Below are 21468 nucleotides of genomic sequence, written 5' to 3'. Positions count from 1 at the left end.
CCACAATGGACCAGACTGTCCAGGTAGTAGTGCTTGGTAAACATATGCAGAGATGTCCACATCCCAACTTGACAGATGTCAAGGACAGGAACTCTTAGAGCTAAGGCAGTGGTCGTAGCCTTGGCTCCGAGAGGATGAACATGCAAGCCCTCACAGGGTTGCTTTTTGGCCAGAGCATAGCAGATTTTAATGCAGAGCACAATCCATCTTCAGATGGTCCTTTTCTACAGGACCTTTTCTTTTCTTTTCTCCGACGAACCCAATGAAGAGTTGATTATCCACACGGAACTCTTGTGTACAATAAATGTAGACCGATAACGCAGTTTTTGGATCCAGTCAACGGAGTCTCTCCTCTTCTTTGGAAGGGTGAGGCAGAGCAGAGTAGGTCAGCAGTGTGACGGTCTGGCCTACGTGAAAACATGTCACCACTTTCGGTAGGAAAAAGGTACGTGTTCTCAGAACCAGCTTATCTGAGAAAAAGTTTGAGTAAGGAAGGTGGCACAGAGTGCCCACAGTTCGCTAACTCTCTAGGCTGATGTAATGGCCACTAGGAAGACGGGTTTAATGGTCAGAAGATTTAAAGGGAAATTGTGCCCGCCCTCTGAACCTATGCACATCAGAATTTAAAAACTAGATTCAAATCCTATTGGGGCATGATGAAAGGTTTTGGAGGGAACATGTTTTGTAGTGCTTTTAGAAAACAAGTTGCACTAGTTGACTTAAACAGGAAGGGCTGGTTTGGCAACTGCGAGAACAGCGATCTGGCTGAAACACACCCTTTAAGTGTGCCCAAATCATAGGCCATGATGGCCTATGATTGTAAAAGAAGTAATAACACTTTTGCTAGAGGTCCAGAAAGGGGTTGAACATGCTTGCTAAGACATTGAGCAACAAATTTGTCCCAACAGCAGGCATATACAGTCTTGGTTGTATGACACCTCGCAGCCAGAATTACATCACAGACTTCTGCATGGAAGTTGAAAGCTGTCAATTGCTGCTGCTCAAACTCCATTCACGGAGGAGGAGCATGACCAGGGTGCAGGACTCTGCCATGTTGAAGCAAAAGTATATTCTCTCAAAGAGACAGCCTGATCAGAGAACCAATGCTCATGTCCAGGAGTTTGTGATACCATACTCTCCTTTCCCAATCCAAAGCCACAAGAATGACTTTGGCACAGTCATTCCAGATCTTCAAGAGAACTCTGGGCAGGAGAGCTATCAGTAGAAAGGTGTACAGGAATCCTGAGCTCCACTCGAGACGAAAAGCACCTCAGAGCGAGATTCGCTAGGTCAGCTCCCCAGCATGGTGAGGAGCAGACATTGCAGTTCTTGGTTGCGGCATATATATCTAAACAAGGATCTCCCCAATCTCTGAAGAGACCTTGCACCACCTCTGGGTGGAAACACCATTCGTGATGCCTGTGAAGGGGCGGACCTTACCTCCCGGGCTCAGCGATCCCGTAGGAACGCCCATACGGGCGACAACACTAACCCACAGCCAAAACCGGCTACACCTCTCTCTGTCTCCCTGCAGGCGCCGACAGCAGCACCGGAGCACAGCGGACCGGAAGCGGCCTGGATTGACCCCGGAAGTACAACGGCCACTAAAGGACCGGAAGTGACCCCGCCTGACCCCGGAAGCCTTTCCTCAGGGACCCGATCGGATGGTAGAAAAGCCGGCGACGCAGAGGTGGAGAGGTTCCCAGCGGTGGACTCGTGGCAGGAGTTGGCGAGACGCGAAGGACCGACAGCGAAGACTGTAGGAGAGAGGACGAGGCGAGAGAGGGAAGAAGAGGAAGACGTTTGGCGCAAGGATTGGTGGCATCCTCAGGAGGTGGCTGGAAAGCGGCCGTAACTCAGATGAGAGTTACGGCGGGGCACGTGAGTAAACTGTTACCATTCTCCGTGTTTCCCCCTCCCTGTGTAAATAGTATCAATAGTGTAAATCTTGTACAGAAGTCACGCGCACCCCACTGTATATTATAATCACCCCTACACTGTATAATACCTTCCACCCAACCCCCCCCCCACTATTTGCACTCTGTCCCAACGCCCCGTCTTTTCTTTCCCCTCTTCCCCTACCCTACCGCCCTCCCTCACGGTCTATTTCCATCCTTACACTTCCGGTGCCGGTGTCAGTCGTCTGAGTTCCGTGACCATTGGAACTAACTGCCCTGTGTCTCTTTCCTTTATCTCCGAGGGACACCCCAACGCCCGCATCCAGGAAGGAGAACACCAGCCCTGCAGTGGAAGACCTACCTGTGTTCTCCTCATCGGACCCCCTCGCGAGGAACCCCGACCCGAACCCCGAGGATTGTACCTAGTCACCGTGCCCAAGGGCTTGACTTTTTTCTGTATACAAATAAAACCCTTGCTAATCATAGCACACTACATCCGGCCTCCACGCCTGTTATTTCGGCCCGCACACCCCCACACTTCACAAGTGGTGTCAGAAATGGGATCGCCAGGAAGCATGGAGGCCGCCGTCAAACAGCTGGCAGAAGGCCAGGAACTTCTCGGCAAGCTGATGGAGCGGTTCCTCAAGACCGCAGAAGATGACAGGGGACAGTTGCACGACGTCCTGAAGGGGCAGGGCACGGCCCAGGACCAAGCTCTGGAAAAGTTAACAACCGTCATGGGACAGCAAAGACCCATGACATCTCTGCCCTCGGTAGTCCTGCAAAAGTATGTGGCTGGCGAAGACCCCGACTTTTTCTTCACCAATTTTGAACGCCTCGCTCATGCCGCTGCCTAGCCCGCTGATCGATGGGGTCATTACCTTGGTCTCCTCCTGACTGGAGAGTTGCAAGCAGCCTATCAGCAAGCAAACATACAGGGACAAACCCCTTATGCGGATATCAAAAAGTGCATATTGGAACGTCTGGGGATAGATGATGAAACATATAGGGTTAGGCTCCGTCAGGCCAAGGAGGGACCCCAAGAAAATCCCCGGGCGTTGTCATTCCGTATACAAGACTTGGCCGACCGATGGCTGAAACCTGAGACCTCCAGCAAGGCAGAAATAATGGCCAAGATATACCTGGAACAATATCTAGCTTCCCTACATCCCGCCACGCAGAAGTGGGTCCGCCAACATGCCCGTTTGACTCTTGACAGTGCTGTCGAAATAGCCAGTGCCTACAATCGAGCCCAGGAATCCCAGCGGGTGAAAGAAGAACACCCGGCCCACATAGCTCGTGGCAGCCATCCCCGACCATCGAGACCACCTCCGGTGGTCCGAAAACCAGAACTAGCCCCATTGATGCCTTATCCGGTCATGCCGAGACCACCTCAACCAGGACCTCAATGTTATCATTGTGGTGGATACGGGCACATTGCCCGCATATGCCCTCAGAAGGAGGAACCCATGGAGATAGGGTTGACCAGGAATTATGTGTGTCTCACCACAGAAACAACCCCTCCGCCCTTCCGTTGCCCCGTACAGATCGACGGACACAGAATGATGGTGCTTGCAGATACCGGGTGTCGCCATAGTGTTCTGCGTCCCCAAGAACTACCTCACGCAGTGGGACCCGTGACCGGGTCGGTGGCCATCAAATGTGTCCACGGAGACACCAAATGTTACCCAACTGCACAAGTGCGTGTGCAACATCCTACCGACAAAGGAAGCTTATTGACAGTCGGTTTGGTGCCCAACCTACCCGAACAGGCAATTCTGGGGAGCGACTATAGCGGTCTTCCCCATCTCCTTCAAGACACCACAGACTCCTTGAAGAAATGGTGGGCGGAGGCTCCGTTCTCCCGTGATACCCCTGCTTCAGTGGAGATTCCCAAACCCTTGAAGACCAAGGCCCAAAGAAAAAAGGAAAAGAGGGGGTTCGCCCTGGCCTGCCCCGCACAGGTGGACAATCATCCCTGGGAAACCGATCGGGAATTCCGTGCCACACAGCAAGAGGATCCAGTGCTGCAGGATGCCTGGGGTCGTGCACTCCCCGATGAAGACCCCTTACACGTAGGTCCCTACTTCTTCATACGGAACAGACTCTTGTATCGGAAGGGAGGAGCCCAGGCTAATACTCAATTGGTTATCCCGGGGCTGTTTCGAGATAAGGTATTGTTTCTGGCTCACAGCCATCTGTTAGGAGGACATTTCAGTGATGAAAAGACTGGAGAGGCGATTTTGGAGAAATTCTACTGGCCAGGCGTGTATGCTCAGATTAAACGCTACTGTCGGGAATACCCGGTGTGCCAAAAAACCAGCCGGTACCGACCACCGAGAGCTCCCCTACAGCCCCTCCCTCTGATTGATATCCCCTTCACTAGGGTGGGGATGGACATTATAGGCCCCCTGTTACCCTCCAAGAGCGGCTGTAGGTATGCCTTAGTGATAGTGGACTACGCCACACGATTCTCTGAAGCTGTGCCTCTCCGTCAACCAACCACCCAGAACATAGCCAAAGCGCTCATTTCCATTTTTTCCAGGGTGGGGTTTCCACGAGAGATATTGACCGATTAAGGCACACCCTTTGTCTCCTCCCTTATGCGCCAAGTCTGTTCCAATCTGGGGATTAAACAAATAAGAACTTCCGCCTATCACCCCCAGACGGACGGCTTGGTGGAACGCTATAATGCCACACTAAAGACCACCTTGAAAAAACTATTGGGTCTCGAGAGCAAAAGGTGGGAGGAGTTGCTTCCTTTGGCCCTCTTTGCCATCCGGTGCAAAGCCCAAAGCAGCACGGGTTATTCGCCCTACTAACTGCTATATGGTCGAGCGCCCCGGACTCTTTTGGACATGGCTCGTGAGGCCTGGGAAGCCGAGCCAGATCGGACCCGTCCTCTCCCCGAATACGTCAACAATCTGAAAACACATTTAGGAGAGATCAGAGAGATTGTGAGACAGAACCTGCTGGCCGCTCAAACTTCTCAAAAGCAACAATACGACAAGGGAACCAAACCCCGGTCCTTTGTTCCCGGGGACTTAGTACTGTTGCTCCTTCCCTCCTCGGACCATAAGTTGCTAGGACAATGGCAGGGTCCATTCACTGTCACAAGACAAGTGACTCCGGTCACATATGAAGTCCAAACAGACGTCACCAGGGGGTCCGCCCAGATATACCATATCAACCTCCTAAAGAAATGGGAGGGCCCTCGTCCCGTCTTGTCTGGTGTTAGCCCCCTCCCATTTGAATGCTGCTTTGATGCAGAGCTAACAGAGAGCAAGAAACAGGACCTGTGCCAGACCTTGTCATCAGTACGAACCGTGTTTTCCTCTCTGCCGGGACACACTACAGTAGTGGAACATGCCATCCATACGGAACCCGGGAAAATAGTCAGACAGCGACCATACCGTGTCCCAGAAGCCCGAAGAGCTGTCATAAAAGAGGAAACTAATCAAATGTTAAAAATGGGCATCATTGAACCCTCCTGCAGTAACTGGAATTCGCCCATCGTCTTAGTACCAAAACCCGATGGCTCCACCAGATTTTCTATAGATTTCAGGGAGGTGAACAAGATCTCAGCCTTCGACTCATACCCCCTTCCTCGTGTAGACGAGATGGTCGAACGCATCGGCAGGGCTAAGTATATAAGTACCCTTGACCTCTGCAAGGGATACTGGCAGATCCCCTTGAGAGCAGAGGACAAACACAAGACCGCCTTTTCCACCCCAGAGGGCCTGTTCCAGTTTACAGTTATGCCCTTCGGCCTTCATGGAGCCCCAGCGACATTCCAAAGGGCCATGAATCAGGTCCTACAACCCCACTCCCACTACTCGGGCGCTTACCTAGATGACAGTCATCTATAGTGACACCTGGGAACAGCATCGCTCTCATGTACGGTCAATTGTCACCTCCCTAGGCGCCTCCGGCTTCACCATTAACCCCTCCAAGACTACATTAGCGGGCCAGAGCGTGAAGTATCTAGGGTACCTGCTGGGGGAGGGGCACATCCGTCCACAAGACAGTAAGGTCAGGACCATCCAAGCCATTCCCTTTCCCCAAACCCGTAAAGATCTCCGTGCTTTCCTGGGTATGTTGGGATACTACAGGAGATTTATACCCAACTTCTCCCATACTGCAGCCCCCCTGACGGATCTCCTGAAGAAAACAACGAAAACGGAAGAGATCCTCAAACACCCTACCCCCTTGTTGTTACATGCCTTTCAGCTACTCAAACATTCCCTAACATCAGAGCCAGTACTGATGAGTCCTGACTATACCCAGCCCTTTATATTGCAGACCGACGCGTCTGACCAGGGTTTGGGGGCGGTGCTGTCCCAAAAAGATGCAGAGGGGGCTGAAAAACCTGTCCTATATCTAAGTAGGAAATTGTTTCCCCGAGAAACCAATTATTCAGCGGTTGAAAAAGAGGCACTCGCCATTAAGTGGGCGATAGAAAGCCTCCGGTATTACCTGGAGGGGCGGGAATTCATTCTGTACACAGATCACGCCCCTCTGGAATGGATGGCACGTAACCGGGGTAACAATGATCGAGTACTCAGGTGGTTTCTCTCTCTCCAACCCTTTCGCTTTCGAACACTACATCGAAAAGGGCTGGAACAGGGCAATGCAGACTACCTCTCCCGGTATCCACCTTCCCCAACCCCTACAAGAAACAATCCTAGGGAAAGGGGATGTGAAGGGGCGGACCTTACCTCCCGGGCGCAGCGATCCCGTAGGAACGCCCATACGGGCGACAACACTAACCCACAGCCAAAACCGGCTACACCTCTCTCTGTCTCCCTGCAGGCGCCGACAGCAGCACCGGAGCACAGCGGACCGGAAGCGGCCTCGATTGACCCCGGAAGTACAACGGCCACTAAAGGACCGGAAGTGACCCCGCCTGACCCCGGAAGCCTTTCCTCAGGGACCCGATCGGATGGTAAAAAAGCCGGCGACGCAGAGGTGGAGAGGTTCCCAGCGGTGGACTCGTGGCAGGAGTTGGCGAGACGCGAAGGACCGACAGCGAAGACTGTAGGAGAGAGGACGAGGCGAGAGAGGGAAGAAGAGCAAGACGTTTGGTGCGAGGATTGGTGGCATCCTCAGGAGGTGGCTGGAAAGCGGCCGTAACTCGGATGAGAGTTACGGCGGGGCACGTGAGTAAACTGTTACCATTCTCCGTGTTTACCCCTCCCTGTGTAAATAGTATCAATAGTGTAAATCTTGTACAGAAGTCACGCGCACCCCACTGTATATTATAATCAACCCTACACTATATAATACCTTCCACCCAACCCCCCCCACTATTTGCACTCTGTCCCTACGCCCCATCTTTTCTTTCCCATCTTCCCCTACCCTACCGCCCTCCCTCACGGTCTATTTCCATCCTTACACTTCCGGTGCCGGTGTCAGTCGTCTGAGTTCCGTGACCATTGGAACTAACTGCCCTGTGTCTCTTTCCTTTATCTCCGAGGGACACCCCAACGCCCGCATCCAGGAAGGAGAACACCAGCCCTGCAGTGGAAGACCTACCTGTGTTCTCCTTATCGGACCCCCTCGCGAGGAACCCCGACCCGAACCCCGAGGATTGTACCTAGTCACCGTGCCCAAGGGCTTGACTTTTTTCTGTATACAAATAAAACCCTTGCTAATCATAGCACACTACATCCGGCCTCCACGCCTGTTATTCCGGCCCGCACACCCCCACACTTCACAATGCCCTAGATATCGATGGCTGAGTTCATCCGCTCAGACATTTAGAGAGCCTGCCAGATGTTGCACCATCAGGAACATGTCCTGAGCTTCCAGCCATGTCCAGAGACCCAGGGCTTCTGGACGCAGGGTCCACAACCCCAGCCACCCTGCTTGCTGCAATACCAAATAGCGGTAGTGTTGTCCGTGAATACCTGAACCAGCCTTCCTTTGATGAAAGGAAGAAAGACTTTGAATTCTAGGCGAATCACCCTAAACTCCAACAGGTTGATGTGGAGACACCGCCTGAGACCAGAGTACTCTCATCTCAACCTTTCCCAGATGGCCAGCCCAACCCAGGAGTTCCGCATTTGTCACTACAGTCAGTTCTGGGTGAGGAGGGGATCTTTTGCAGTTCCCTTCAATATCTGGCCCAGCTCCTCCAATGCTATGCCCACAGGGACTGCAGGTCCCCCTGCAGAACCCGCATATGCCAGTGGGCATATGTAAGTAGAAGGATGCAGCAGGTCATGAGGCCCAGCAGCCTCAGATTCAGTCTCACCAAAATCCACGATAGAGGCTGAAACATCGAAATGATAGCATGAATATCCTGGACTCGCCGCTCCAGAAGATAGGCTCAAAACTGCACTGTGTCCATATAGCTCCAATTAAAGGGAGTGTCTGAGAAGGAGACAGGTATGACTAAGGCAAGTTCATAATGAACCGCAGTGAATGCAGGAGGTCCCCCGTAGTCTGGAGGTGGGAGACGACCGCTTGGGGCGATCCCACCTTCAAAAGCTAGTGGTCAAGGTAGGGGGAAAACTGGAACCCCCGACCTCCTAACATGTGCTGCAACCACCACCATTACCTTGGTGAACACACGAAGGCCGCTGGTGAAGCCAATAAGGAGTACAGCAAAATGAGAAATGCTTGTGGCCCACCGTGAACGACCGGTAACACCTATGTGCAAGCAGGAACGGTATGTATAGTCATCCTGCAAATCCAGTCTCCAGGGCCAACAGAACGTGAGCCAACATGAGCATCTTCAATACCTCCTTCTCCAGGTAGGAAATTGAGAGGGTACAGGTCTAAAATAGGGCAGAGGCCGGAGTCACCAGAAAGCAGCGAGAATAGCCACCGAGACCTACTTCTGATGCCAGCACCCTCTCAATGGCACCTTTAACCAAAAGAGCCTGCACTTCCTAACTTAACAGGGAGAGGTTGTTCTACATCAGCCGGTCTGAGGATGGTGGCATGGGAGGCAGGGTTCCTAAGGAAGGGATGGAGTAATAACCCCATTGAATCATTAGAAGTATTCACTTGTCCGATAATATGGACTACCAGCAGGGCAGGAGATGTAGGACGCTGCCGCAAAGTGGTCGCCCGTCATGCTAAGAGAACTAACTAAAGGTGTTTTGAGGCTGCCGGTGCCAGGGGTTTAGAGTGCTAGGTAGACCTCTCGCTGTTTATCTCATAAGACTTATAGGCGCTGAGTCCATGTCCACAAAAGGACCGGCAAGCATGTTAGCCTTGGTGGCTAGGCGGGAATGCACAGGGTAAAAAGGCAGAATGAGGTTGGTGTGAGGCCATGGAGAGAACCAGAGACCCGGCAATGTTCCGGTTGTCCTTACATCACCCCAGCACAGAATCAACCTTATTGCCAAAGAGCAGTGCAATGGAAGGGCATGTCCATAAGGGATGCCGGGAAACCCTCAAAAGGCGCTGCAGCAGACTGCCACTGATGACATAAACTGCTCTGCTTAGCGAGTCAGTCGTATAAAGCCCACAGACAATGGTGAACTTTGTTGAGTCCCTACTATCCGCAATAGCTTGGGTCAGTATGGTTTGGATCTCCTCTGAGACTATGAGCAGCATTTGTGCGACCGGATCTCAAACTCTGTGGATATATCGGCCTAAGAAGCGCGCAATGTTCACGGAACACAGTGTAAAGCTGGCAAAAGAAAACACACTCTTGCCAAAGGTATCCAGCTTCTAGGATTCCCCATCTGGTGGCATGGTAGAGGATGCTCCAGGGTTGACTTTGGAGGATGGGGCATGGACAAACATGCTGTTCGGGGTGGGGTGCTGGGTAAGGAAAGATGGATCCCCAGGTGTGGGGCAATGGCAGGAGCAATTGTCCTTGCACAGGAGTCCCAGTGCAGGGCTTGGCCCATGCCTCAAGCAGGACATGTGTGTGTGTTTCCTTAAAAGAGAGGAGAGTTTATTTGGGGGACAGGGCCAGGCTGAAGCACCTCTGTCAATATGTTTGTCTCGACTACCACGGAGGACAGCATAAGGGCCAAGACCTCGGCCACACTCCTCACAACTATGCAAAGGAAGCCCATTTCTTGGAAGCCAAACTAGGAGGAGAGGCTAAGCCAATGTCTGGGGAGGTGTCCAGGCCACTGGCATCCACCAGTTCCTCATATGAGTTTTCTTTGGGCTCTTCTAAGGGGTTCAGGCATTCATAAGGATCCTCACATCTGCCCCCTCCCTACAATGCTTGTCAAAAAAACCTAAGGCTCTGACTCAGGAGGTTGAGTTCCTGCCAGGACCAGAGTCCGAAGAGGGCAATCCCACTCTGTATCAGAGTGGACTATGATGATGGGTCGGTGCACCAGAAAGGACGTCACTGGAACTGGCTCCTGGATAGGCCACAGTCTCATGACTGGAGCTGGTCCGATTCTAGCATAGGATCCAGTGGGCCTGACTGGTGCAGAGGGCGGACCTGCCGGCAGAAATCCAGTGGAGGCACTTGTAGAACCAATGGGTCCCTATGGTGCTCTGGAGGGTTTGGCTTGCCAAAATATGAGGCCCTGTTGCGACGCATAGAAGCAAGCCTAGCGGGGTGACATTGTTTTTGTGCCTTGTCCAATGACTAGGACTGGAATGGCAAAGTCGAGGAATGCTTTGACTTCTTGGATTACTACGATTTTTTTGTGGGACTCATCCTACAACTTCTAGTGTGATGACAAGCATGTGGAACACCTCCGGAAACAGGCACAGGGCATTCCAGGAGACCATGGCCTCAAGCATTGCAGAGTCAACTGGAGTCAAGCAATCGGCAGCTTCAGGGATTGCTCCCGCAGCTCCTTCGGGTTCATGGAGCAAACTGGGAGTAAAATCTAAAAAAGAGTCGACAATACAGCAAAATGAATTGTCCAGAAAATGGATAGAGCTAGCGCTCTCCAGGTCTGCGCCAATGACAGGGAAAGAAAAGAACTGATGTTGCTGGGCTGACGCCTATATAGGCACATCACTTCCGGCGCGGACAATGCCAAGGCGGACCTGAATGAAGTCACCTACCGGCGTGCAATGGTACTGCTCAAAAGTTTCAGGATCCAAGCTGATGACTAGGCAATATTCTTAGATAAGGAATCTGACGCTAGAAGTCTCTATCAGATTGTGCTATATAAACTGCAGAAATAAGCAAATAAACCAATTTCAACAGCATGTGGAGAGCAGACGTTTGAGATGGTATATCCTTGGATGAGATTCTATAGGAGTTTAGTTCTTACACTATCCATCGAACTACTCAAATACCAGCTGATCCAACCACACACAAGTACACCCAACTGGAAAACCCACTTAGTCAAATCCAGTTCGAGTGACTTGTGCTTTTTGAAGTGCTAGTAGTAAACCAGAATATGTGCTAAAACAGATTACTCAAACAGGTATCACTAAGCAAGCTGGGTGACAGACATAGAAACATTTGCAAGTTAGACTTTGGTGGAATTATTAAAAAAATTCTGGGAGTGTAGCCATCTACATTTTCATACATTCCATAAAGAGGGTGATTTACCTGTGAATCCATGACCGACTCGCTAAGGACTGAGAGCTGTGTTGGAGGATCACGTCTTTGTGCTATGGGACCACGGGAAAAATCCAGATCGCAGTGAGGTGCCACGGTTATGTTAGGAAACCCTATAAGCGCAGAGACAAATGGTTCTATTTTAAGCTGTCACAAAGTAAGTGTATACGTCCAAAATAATTGACATTCTATAGATGAGACACAGGGTTGATGCAAAGAAATTTACTTACCTGTAAGGCAAACAGCAGAGAGGACAGAAGGCAGCCCTGCCGGGTCCCTTTGCCCAGCAGAAAAGTAGCTGACTTCTTGTTGTTAACCACTACCTGAGCCATAGGCAGGGAGTACAATAACTGCACCCACTGAATGTACTTTGGACCAAAGCCCAATTTCTCTAACACCACCCATAGGTATGGCCACTCAACGGTGGAAACTATGACTGCCGGTTCCAGTATAGTAGACGCCCTACTCAACACCCCGTGGACTCTGCATAGGTTCAGCGCCGTGTTACGGTGCGGTATGAAACCCGATTGGTCCGGATGGACCAAGGTCCCAATCACCAGCAGGAGGCGAGTGGAGAGGAGCTTAGCAAGGATTTTAGCTCCGCATTTAGCAGAGATATCGGCCTATAAGAGCCACATTCGGTCTTGGACTTTCCTTTACTTGTGGATGGTAACTATGGTGGCAGTACGCTGGTCCAATGGCAGGGAGCCCGATTGTCTTGAGTCCTCGTACATTCAATTTGTTTTGAAGATCTTGTGGATGTGCTCTGCTTTGGTATATGACCCACAGGGAGGTATATCCAACCAAGGCACTTCTTATCCCTGCTCCTTAGTCTGGATCAAAGGCAATTCGGATTTAAGCCTTCTTTTGACTGAAAGGCACTTGGGAAAATGCTGCTTGTCAAAAACTGGCTTGGAATGTCTAGCACAAAGTGATTCAATTAAGATACTGCAAAGGGTATAGGTCATTCCGGTGAGTATTAGTTGGATGTGTACAAGAAGCTGTTATTGCAACTAAATTAGGATTATTCACTGATGCGCTGTGTGTTGGTTCTGATTTCAAGGGTTTACAGGAGGGACTGTGTGTGGGAATTACTGCAGACATTTATGTATAGCCAAACAAAGTACTGCACTTCCATGGCTCCTTGCAGAAAACCTATTGGTCACCTTACAGACATGAACTGGATTAATATTTCAGTAGCGGACGACCATATATAGTCAAATGTGGTTTTGGTGGACATAGGGTTGTTAGCAATATATGATCTAGATATATTGAATTCTTTATGATCCATTATTCATTGGAATATACAGATATTGTGTGTTGATTTATCCCATCTGTGGAGTGAGGTGCCAGACTGTTCTGTTTAGATGCAGTATACTAAGTATCTTAACGCTGTACCATTTCCCAAATTAAAACTCAATACAAATTTGTTTAAAAAAATCCATTATGCATTGGAAAATACTACCCAAGTAACCTTTTTGGTGAATGGTGATGGGTTACCATCCATATACAGAGTTACTTGTACACATTATAATACTGACACTGTGAACAAAGCTTGCAATATCATTATAGTGGTTGATTCTTAGGAGTCTGACTGGTTATTGAATCTTTATTACCAAACAAAATAACCCAAAATATTGGGCATAGCAGAAAGTAGTAAGGGAACAACGGAGTCAAAGACAGTGTTCATTAGGATTTCCGAAACATTGGCACAAACTAGTACTATTTCAATGGGATAAATTTTGACACACTACCACAATATTGCAGTTCTCAATGCAGAATAGTGGAAGACTCTGAAAGTAATTTCTACTATTTAACAATTATGCTTGACCTTTCTTTTAAGACATTTTTGGTTGCACCAACGGGAAGAACCACATTGAGAGGAATGTTTTTTAATAAAAAAAATGTATTGAAAAAAATAACAAACGGACATCAGCAAAGCATCACAGTTCAAAGGGAGCATCACAATTAGCATCATTGGTACAGCAGGAGAGTTGACAGAAATACATATATACCTTAAACGGAAAGTCTAAGGAGTTGGGGGATCTTCCATCACAGGGGCCAAGGGAGGCTGACATATTTCTCCACGGTAGGAATTCCAAGGGCCCCAAACCCAAGACCATTTCTTAGGGCACCCACGTGCTATATACATAGTCTTTTCTCAAAACATTGCTCAATCAAAGTCCTTTTCCCAGCCCTGAACCGTGGGAGGGGCCAAAGCATCCGATCGCTGGGCGATATTCCTCTTAGCCAGCATTAGCCCCAACGTTACCCACTGTGTCATACAAACATTCAAATCAGTTGGCTCTCAAATGTTCAGGAGACACCTAAGGGCCTCCACTCGAAGCTGCACAGACAAAACAGTGTTAATAATGTCGTGGATTTCGCCCCAAAAGGGTTGGATTCACGTACACTCCAAACTACGTGGAAAAACGTTCCCAGCTGGCTGCATCCCCTCCTGCAGGCAGCCTTCATCCACCCTTCCTATTCGCACGAGTTGGGGCCCGTTACATAAATACAGTGGAGAAATTTGAGCTGGACAAGGCGGAGACGGGCAGGTATAGCTATGACTCTGGGAGAGGAGACTGCCTCCTGCCACTCTTCGTCAACCAATTCTATACCATCTCTGAGCCGTTTCTATCGGAGAGCCTTGAGAGGGTCTGAGAGATTATTGACCAGCTTTTTGTATATCAGGGAAATGGTACTATCAGGGAGATGACCATGCAGTACTCTATCCTCCAATGGGGATGATTCAGGCAGTATGGTCCCAGGCTTAAGATGTGTGTGAAATGCATGCCGAACCTGTGTATAGCAAAAGCGCTCCGAGTCAGCCATGCGATATTGGTGTTGCAGCGCTGCAAAAGGCTTAATATCTGTTTTGTCCCCCAGGTCCCCTATGCGAGTGATACCTATAAGATCCTCTCTGTCGAACCCCTTACCCTTCCACAGGTCCTCCAACTGCTCGGAGTCCCATAGTGGCGTTGCTAGCGTTAACTTCCGTCGCCAACCCAAACGGGAGGTAGCAGTGTGCCAGACGTGCACTGCATAATTAGTGGGGCCCGTTAGCGGATAGCGCTGGGGCTTATAGTAGAGAGCTCTATAGAAGGTCCCCCCAGAGAGGAGCCACCTATCCATATTGTATCCCGGGTTGCTGGGCTGGGCGTAAGTGCAGTGGTTGATGAAGGATAAGTGAGATGCCCAGTAGTACAATTTTATATACGGGAGGCATATGCCCCCGTCATACCAGTTCAGTGATAATTTGACAAGGGCAATACGAGGTTTGCCATTCCACAGAAGATCCCGCTGGAGGCTCTCCAACTCCAGAAAATATGGCGCAGGTATCGGATCCCTAGAGTTCTGGAGAGCATACAGAAATCTGGGCAGGGACATCATCTTAAACAAGGCGGCCTTTCCCAACAAGGAGAGGGGAAGAGTCTTCCACTGGGCGATATCTTTGCGCAGCTGGAGCAGTGGGGGCAGTAGGTTGCAAGAATAGCAGAGAGAAGGGTCCAAAGAGAGGAAGATACCTAGATACTTAAACCCGTCGATGCAAGTCTGTAATGGGCACACTCTCGGCGGGATCAGAGGCTCGCCTGCCACCACAAACATGAGGGACTTGCTCCAGTTTATGGAATAACCGGAATACCTTCCAAAAGTTGTGAAAATGTCCAAAACCACAATCAGGGACCTCCAAGGGGAGGTCAAATATAGAGGGATGTTGTCCGCATAAAGGGAAATCCGATCTTCCCAATCTAAGGACCAACGCATGCCCCGAACCATCAAGGCAAACAGCAGAGAGGACAGAAGGCAGCCCTGCCGGGTCCCTTCGCCCAGCAGAAAAGTAGCTGACTTCTTGTTGTTAACCACTACCTGAGCCATAGGCAGGGAGTACAATAACTGCACCCACTGAATGTACTTTGGACCAAAGCCCAATTTCTCTAACACCACCCATAGGTATGGTCACTCAATGGTGTCAAAGGCCATAGCTGCGTCTAGGGAAACTATGACTGCCGGTTCCAGTATTGTAGACGCCCTACTCAACACCCCGTGGACTCTGTGTAGGTTCAGCGCCGTGTTACGGTGCGGTATGAAACCAGATTGGTCCGGATGGACCAAGGTCCCAATCACCAGCAGGAGGCGAGTGGCGAGGAGCTTAGCAAGGATTTTAGCTCCGCATTTAGCAGAGATATCGGCCTATAAGAGCCACATTCGGTCTTGGACTTTCCTTTACTTGTGGATGGTAACTATGGTGGCAGTACGCTGGTCCAATGGCAGGGAGCCCGATTGTCTTGAGTCCTCGTACATGGTTCTAAGGTACGGGCCAGTTTGTCAGGTTTAAGCTTGTACAATTCGATCAGTATCAGTAACCCGTTAGGGCCCATGGCTCTGCCCAGCTTGAGAGCACGGATTGCTGCCGCCACTTCCTCGTTCGTTAAGTCGCTGTCCATGATGTCGCGTTCGACCACTGACAGTTTGGGTAAGGCAATGTCAGCGAGCAGCTGGCGGGAGTCTTCAACTGGGTAGGCAGCAACCGAGGTGTAGACAGCCTGGAAGTGGGATGCAAATGAGTCCACTATAACTTGCAGATCTGACAGAGAATTACCTTCAGGATCGCGAAGTTCCGGAACAAGTCTACTTGACCATTCCTTCTTGTCCAACCAGGCCAAGAGTTTCCCGGCCTTATCGCCTACCTCATATAATCGGCCCTGAACTGCTCTGCCTATGGCCCTTGCCTGTTCTGTCGCTAGCGCCCTGTATTCATGTTGCATAAGTTTAAGAAGATGGAGTTTGCCGGGAGTGACGTCCGGTTCCAAATCTGCCTCCAGCCTCCCCACCTCTGCCTCCAGTGCCACCAACTCTTTGCGCTGTTCCTTCCTCTTCCCAGAGATAAGAGAAAGGGCCAGACCCCTTATCCCCGTCTTAAAGGCCTCCCAGAGCACCTTGGGGGACTCAACCGAGCACTCATTCTCATTGAATTAGTTCTCAATGGCTTTAAGGAGCTCCCACCGGTCATGGGGATCACGCAAATACCATGCATTAATGGGGGCCACACGCCCCACCTATTGGAAACCAAGCGTCAAATAGAGCCATATCGCGAGTGATCTAAAATGCCTCTTGCTAGGTGCTTTATTTCCCTTATATGGGAGAGTTGCGAAGCAGGTAACAGGAAATAGTCAACTCTGGATAGGCTTCCATGGGCCCCTGAATGGAAAGTATACTGGGAGGAGTCAGGATGAAAAGCCTTCCACACGTCCGCCAACCCCATGGAGTCTAAAAACTCGGGCAGCCAGCGTTGCGAACGGGGAAGATTACGCGGGGGTGTCGGTCCAAATCTCCAGCGACCACAGAGTTAAAGGCCCCTCCCAGCACCAAGAGGCCGTACAGGATTTCCAACAGCAGCGTACCCAAGTCCCTGAAAGTGGAGGCCTGAAGACCCGGCGGCATATAAATCGAAAGGAAGGTGATAGGGGGGCCCTCCCATGTGCCCGAGATTCCCACATACCTTCCTCTCGCATCAGACCAAGTATCCTGCACCACGAGGGGGAAGGATTTTTTACATGAATATGCCAACTCGCCTGGAGCCGGTGGTGAATCCTGCGTGGGCTAACAAAACGTATCCCGCCCCTATGCAATACTTTACATGTGCCTCCGATCAAATGGGTCTCCTGCAGAAGGACAACATCAGGTGCCTGGCACATAATGTACTGAAGAACTACACTTCGCTTGACCTTGTCCCCCAACCCGTTGACATTCCAACTCATCAATTTAACCCCACTGTCCCCGACCAATGCCATCTCTTAGTTTGTTGAACATCACAAAAAAAAACAATGTTGCTCCCCCAATCAATATATCCATAGCCGCTGCTGATGCGAACCAAATTACAGCCCAAAAATTAAACAAGCCCGTCCCAACTCTCCCCACCCCGCAACCCTGCCGTCTGGGTCTAGAACTGCCCATAAAGAAAATGGCAGAGTGCCTGTCGCCCCGGAAAAATTCAAAGAAGAAAAGAGAAAAAAAAACAATATGGTTGGGGGAAGGCAGGGTCCATCCCACCCAAGCCCAGGAGGTCTACGTCATATCCCTACTAAATACACTCCCCAGATATCTTCAGAATCACTTACCACTCGACCCAAAGTCCAAAAGGAGCCCCCCACCCATTCTCGTCGCCCACCCCACACCGCAAACAATACTAATCTGAACACTGATAGGGTATCAATTCACTGCAAACAGTACAGTCCAGCCACTGGGCGGGTGTCTTCTCAGGCCGGTTGGCTATTGTCGGTGCCACCTCCACCTTGACCAGACAAGCTCCTTGCACCTCTGCTCTCGACCCAGTCTGCTGCTGCCTCGGGGTGTTCGAAAAACCACGCTCGCCCATCCGCCTCAAACCTGAGACGGGCCGGGAACAACATGAAAAATTTCAAGCCCTGATACCCAAGGACACGATTGATCGACATAAACAACCGTCTTTGTCTCTGCACCCGTTGGAAAAAGGAGATATCAGAGTTCTCATAGCGCAGGAGGACACCAGCTCTGAAGTGTTGGAGGATGACATCCCTGTCGCGGAAATTTAGGACCCACGCCAACATGGGCCGCGGGGGAGCGCCCGGCTTGGGACGGCCGCCCGGGATCCTGTGAGCGTGCTCAACGGCGAAGAAATTACTAAGGCCTTTAGATTGCAAGTGTTTCAAAATAAGGTCCTCCACGAAAACGTCTGGTGTCTGCCACTCCGACTTCTCCGGATCCAAAAGAATGCGCAGGTTATTCCGACGCATGCGGCCTTCGTAGTCATCCAATTTGAGGTCAGTGAACTTGCGGAACTCCTGGAGCTCCCTAACTGCTCCCTGGAGCTGCGAAACATCATCTACCAGGCTAGCCGTCGTGAGTTCCACTTGCTTAACCTTTTCGTTGAGCTTGCCCATGTCCGCTCGGATGAGGTTGACCTCGATAGCCATGGTGTCCAGAGAGGACTTGACTCCCGTAATGGCGGTCATGACATCTTTGAGCGAGATTTCCTGCTCCCCTCGCCCACTCCCCCGGAGCCGGAGTCCCTGGGCCCCCTGACCTGCTGCACCTCCTTTGGTATGGTATACCGGTCCAGCTTGTTAGACTGCGTGGTCTTGGAACCACGGACCCAGTGTTCTTGACGCGATCTATACCGACCAGCTCCGAACCGCTCCAGCCGGCAGAGCTACCGGTGCAGCAGGTTGTATTGGGCAGGACGCGGAGGCTCCCCTTGCGATCAGGCAAGAAGGCAGAGACCAGGATCGCACAGGGTGGTCTTCCCTGTCAGGGATGTGCCGCCGTCGTTGACCACTCCACAGCCGGTGCCATGGCAGTGCACACCACCATGCACCCCACTGCTTCCCTGTCACTCCACAACAGGACCCAGTCTCCACAACCGGCTCCGCAGCTCCCTCCCAAGTGTAGCGGGCAGGTGCAGCTTAGATATTCCTGCAGGGAAGATTGCGCAGCTCTGTCCCCCCCGGCCAGTTCCCAGGCTCTCCACGCAGGCAGCATCTCTGTCTCCGTTGTTACTCCGGGACCAGGCACTGCAGCCAGCCCCAAGCCACACAAGCCTCTGGTAACTTCCAGCTCCGCCAGCACAGGGTCCCACAGGTGGGAACAGGAAGAAGCAGTTCTCCCCAGCTGTGCAAATGCGGCAATCCGGACTTGCGGTGACAGACCAATGCGGTCCACAAGACCTCGCCTATGGTGTCAGGCGGCGCGCTGGGCAGTTGCGCCACCGCCATGCAGCAATGTCCCACCAGGAGCACCACTCCGGGGTCCATAGCCAGCAGGGGGCATCGGGCCGCAGGCCCAATATCGGTACTCCCCGGGAGGGTCAATAGTCTGAGCGGTAGGGGGGAGGGCGACCGAGTGCGTCCGACTTCAGGGTCGAGCCACCGCCATCTTGCTTCCGCGGCCTGCAAGCTCCGCCTCGCCACAGTGCGCCACTCCGTTTGCCGCACTGGAGCCCCCCCCAGGGCCCCCCAGGCACCGCGGTCACCTCCGCCGAGCAGCGGTAACCTCTCCGCCCAGGGCCACACGCTGCGCAGGTCTCCGTCGACGGCTCCACGGCACCACCGCCAAATCCCTAGTTGCCGGCCTGAGCCCTCCTCTGGGCAGACTCGTCACTGGACGCCCCGGCTTCAGGCCTAATCGGAGGCAGAGATTTCCGAGCACAGTATCTCCACCTCTGGGCCTCCTCCGAACCTCGGAACCGGCGGGATGGACTCTGCCAGCGTTCCGGTCTGGTATGCTGACGAGGGATACAGCGGATTGCTGTTCAGGATTGCTGCTGGCTAGGACGGACTACGGAGCCCTCTTCCTACACGGCCATCTTCAGCTCGTGCTAGGCCACGCCCCATTTAGAGGAATGTTGATTGTAACAAAACAGTATATTGATCCTGTGCTTCATGGTACCTGCCACGGATGCCGCAAGCTGATGTAAATGATTTCTTTGTACTTCTTTTGCTGGTTTAATAAAAGTAAATAAAACCTGCAACATACTGTTGCATCCAGCTTATGAAACAACAGGACAGCTTTCAATGCTCTAAATTGGATTGGCCATGATTTTTGTTCAGCAATGGCAAAGGCAACAATGGAGGGAATGCTTAACATTCAAACAAGGATATTTAAAAGATATTGGGGAAGCCTTACCTGTGCGCCTTCTAGGAGCATCACCAAATAAATCTTTCACTGCTCCAAGCGCCAGATCAGATTTCTCCAGTACGTCCTGTAGCCGATAGTGATCATAGAGAACCTGGATGCAGAAACAAGTACAGCTTTAAATTAATCACCAGTGTTTAAGGGTAAACTATGATTTTTCGTCTATTATTCTCTAAGTAACGTGGATATGCCTAGATAAGCCACAGGGGATCAAGCAGTACTTCTCTGGTGAGACATGAACAAGGCTGATTACTATTACTCTTGACAACTGTAAGGTGTTATTTAATGCATTGGAAGGAAGAAAAACAGAGGTTTAGAGCATTTTATAAAGCACGTTCTCACTATTACATTACGGTGACTTGTGTCCCTTTAAAATGCGCTCTTGATTCATATGATTGGTCTCTGTAATGGTACGGTGAGCTAAAACTGGTGAAACCGGTTACTCACTTGTTGTCCTGGTTCTGCATTGTAGGAATTTTCACTAAAGTCGCAAATGTTAGGATAATTTACAGTTAGTTTGTGGACCGCAAAAACATCAAACCTAATATTTATCAATACAGTTAACTATACCGGGGTGCCTTTGCCCATATGTCCATGAGAGATAGAGCCCTTCAGAAAAGTCTATACAAGGTAAGATTTCTTCTGACATGTAGACTATTGTATGGTGAAAATTGTCCCAGTAAACGACATTGCAGCATTTGAAATAAAAAAGTAGGCATAATCTGTCTATCACTGGGGAAAATGTGCAGCCAGAGGCTCTCTTTATAAATGTATAAAATTAGACTGCTGTCTCTTTAAGAAGCCAGGGGCTTCTACTTCCCATTAGTCACTGTGCTGACTGGTGTCTCACTCAGTCAGTGCTTTTTTTCAGACTGAGAGAAGGATCTCAGAACACCAGGAGCTTTTTACACCTCTCTTTTTCAAAGAATGTTTTCTCTCCGGAATAATATATTTTTTTACAGCTGTGATAAAGTGCTCTCTTTCTGCATGGTTGCCCCCACTTTTTGCTGAACTGCTGATGTACTTTGACTGAGTGTGCCCTGGGCTACTGCCAATCAGGTACGCAGGGCCGATGTTCTTTTCCTAAAACTGCATTGAGGACAAAACCCAATTGGCATCTCTGGCCACAGGTCAGCCCTGGTATATGGTACCACAGGTACCCAGGACACTTTGACCAGGGAAGGCCTCCAAGGGCTGCAGCACTTATCGTGCCACCCTTAGAGGTCTTGTACCTTTACACTCGCACATTGCCTTTGCAGGCTGCGTGTCTTGGTGTTTAGAGTCGACATGGCACACATCCCTGTGTGCCATGCCTACAACCCACTGCCCTTTCATAGATAAGTCACCCCTCTAGCTGGGTGCACTATTCCAGTGGTGAGGGTACAGGTGCAC

The 21468-nt window shown here is 50.8% G+C and overlaps 1 protein-coding gene across 1 annotated transcript in view; it reads right to left on the bottom strand.

Annotated features, from left to right (window-relative positions):
• LOC147669085 (spindle and centriole-associated protein 1-like) overlaps positions 1 to 21468 on the bottom strand; it is a gene marked incomplete at its 5' end in the record, with an annotated part of 265959 nt that overhangs the window by 199001 nt on the left and 45490 nt on the right. The window contains 2 exons of the mRNA XM_086948236.1: positions 11395 to 11516; positions 20068 to 20170. Of these exons, the coding sequence (XP_086804362.1) occupies positions 11395 to 11516; positions 20068 to 20170 (225 nt within the window). The remainder of the gene's footprint in view (positions 1 to 11394; positions 11517 to 20067; positions 20171 to 21468) is intronic.

The sequence above is a fragment of the Lissotriton vulgaris genome, unplaced genomic scaffold, assembly GCF_964263255.1.
Source record: "Lissotriton vulgaris unplaced genomic scaffold, aLisVul1.2 SCAFFOLD_2561, whole genome shotgun sequence".
In the NCBI taxonomy this organism is placed as follows: domain Eukaryota; kingdom Metazoa; phylum Chordata; class Amphibia; order Caudata; family Salamandridae; genus Lissotriton; species Lissotriton vulgaris.
Note: the sequence above shows the minus strand (reverse complement) of the source record. Positions and strands in the feature narration are given on the sequence as shown.